Source organism: Diabrotica virgifera, chromosome 9, assembly GCF_917563875.1.
Source record: "Diabrotica virgifera virgifera chromosome 9, PGI_DIABVI_V3a".
Lineage (NCBI taxonomy): Eukaryota > Metazoa > Arthropoda > Insecta > Coleoptera > Chrysomelidae > Diabrotica > Diabrotica virgifera.
Genome location: NC_065451.1, coordinates 135,544,528 through 135,547,056, shown reverse-complemented (window position 1 = coordinate 135,547,056; position 2,529 = coordinate 135,544,528). Strand labels below are relative to the sequence as shown.

The 2,529-nt window shown below is 29.3% G+C and overlaps 1 protein-coding gene across 1 annotated transcript; it reads left to right on the top strand.

The window, feature by feature from the left end:
- The first annotated feature begins 315 nt into the window (after nt 1-315).
- Nucleotides 316-1,542, top strand: LOC126891412 (uncharacterized). The gene has a single exon (XM_050660584.1). It carries the CDS (start codon nt 316-318, stop codon nt 1,540-1,542), a length of 1,227 nt encoding a protein of 408 aa, XP_050516541.1.
- Nucleotides 1,543-2,529: the final 987 nt, after the last annotated feature.

Genomic DNA, 2,529 nt, shown 5'->3' with positions numbered 1-2,529 from the left:
TACATTTAAAAAAGATTTAAAAACATGGTTGTATTATATAATGTACATCCTATTGAGTGGAACAATATAAAAGAAAGAAAAATATTGAGTCCTATTAGTCTAAAGACAACGTACAAACCATTAACACAGAAAAATATTTTATTCTTAATATCCTTAGGATTAAAAGTTAAAAATTACGAAACAGAAGCAGAATAAGAAAACGAAGAAGAAGAAGGAGAAGAAGCAAAGATTTTTGTGTCGCTGTAAATTATTTACTATTATCAAAGAATATTTTATAAAGTGTTTTTGTAGGTTTACAGTTACATACAAAAAAAAATGAACGGTAGTATACTTAATGTCAATAAAACTGTACCTGTAGATGAATCTATAATTAACTCTGAATATCATACACACCTTCCATATTCAGCTACATCTTTAGACAATAATGATGAAATTAGAATACCAATTCAATCACAAAATATTTATACATATCCCAGCGAGAGTTATATAATTTTGGAGGGAAATTTGATATCACAAGAAAAAGGCCATTACAGTACGAAACTCAGTTTTATCAATAATGGATTTCTTCATTTATTTGAAGAATGTAGATATGAACTTGGAGGAACAATAATTGCGCGTTCTAGATTTCCTGGAATCACATCAACATTAAAAGGATATGCATCATTTACTCCCAATGATTGTATTAAAAATGCCAATTCTGATTGGTCCATAACGGAGCATCCTAAAATTGTTGAACCGACAACGGGTTATTTTAACGTTTGCATTCCACTGAAACAAATTTTAGGCTTTGGAGAAGATTTTAAAAAAATTATTATTAATTTACAGCAGGAACTCGTATTGGTTCGCAGTCATACTGATTTTAACGCAACTATAACGACAGATGGTGCTACTGATACTCCAAAAGTTAAAATTACAAAAATTATGTGGAAAGTACCTCATATATCTGTTTCTGATGAACAAAAATTGGTATTATTACAACACTTGGAAATGCAAAATAATTTGGAAATTTCATTCAGAAATTGGTCTTTACAAAAGTTACAAGTTCTACCAAAAACAAAATCTTACGATTGGACCATCATGACAGTTAAACAAAGCGAAGTGCCTCGATACATGATTGTAGGTTTTCAGACAGATAGAGAAAATAGTAAAACACGAGATAATAGCGATTTTGATCATTGTAATTTGACTAATTTAAAAGTGTATTTGAATTCTGAGGTTTATCCATATGATAATTTAAATATTGATTTTAAAAAGAAACACTATGCCATTGCTTATGAAATGTGTGCAAGGTTTCAAGAATCATATTATTTTCAAGGTAAAAGCGAACCTTGCTTATCCTTAACCAATTTCATACAAAAAGCACCGATATTCATCATAGATTGTAGTCACCAAAACGAAGCAGTAAAAGGTGGTGCTATAGATGTGCGATTAGAACTAGAATCATCAGAAAACTTTCCAGACAACACTTCAGTATACTGTTTAATAATTCATGATCGTACTGTTATCTACAATCCATTATCAAATTTAGTAAAAGTGCAATAATGTTTATTATAGATATCCAAGGTTTCCAATATAAAGACAGCGAGTTCTTTATTAAAGAAATATGTATATTTAATATATATACACGTGTGTGGCATCATACATTTGTCAATTATCCTGTGAGTTTGGATTGTTTTGCAGAAAAACATAAACACCATCTTCAGTGGATAACCGACAATATACATGGAATAAATTGGAATAGTTCACATCCCAATAATATTTCAATGGAAACTATTAGTGAGTACATTAAAAATATTATTGGAACCAATACAATTGTAGTCAAAGGAAGTCCGAAAAAGAAGACACTCCAAAAGTTTTTGTGTAATAAAATTATAGATATAGAAGCTACAATGAACTGTCCAAAATTATGTGTATTAAAACAAAATTCACGCAATATGTTAATCCATTGCAATGTACATACTATCAATACCTTAAGTTGTTCTCTAGAAATTGTAAATGTAATACATGATTGGTTAATGAATAAATTTATTACTAATATTGAAAATGTTACTTGTGACAAATAAAACTCATATTGTCAAAAAATTTTTTTTATTTTTTTTTCCTCATGTACAAAGCATAACGCAAACAAATATATATATATGTATAATATAGCTGCAATTATCATTATTATTATTCACAAATTGTTTCATCAGAATCATAATCGGACTCCTCTGGTTCAACTGGTAAGTTGAAGTTTCGAAAAAATGCATCTGTTACAATACTTGGGAGTACACGATGTGAGTGGTGATTAATAATCCTACTTAAATCGTTAGGGCTTAACGTTCGTGGATTTTTACAGACTGCCAGTAGTGTTATAAAAATATGTCTTATCATAGGTGCCTTTATAATCTCAACTGCTATTTTCTGAATTTTAGCTCGTTCTTCAGTTTCTGATGCATTTACCATTCTGCACTTGTTGGAAGTGTTTCCTCACAATATAATGAAGTTAAGTGAATTCTTAAGGAAAGTTTGCAGAAACAAAAAAAAATT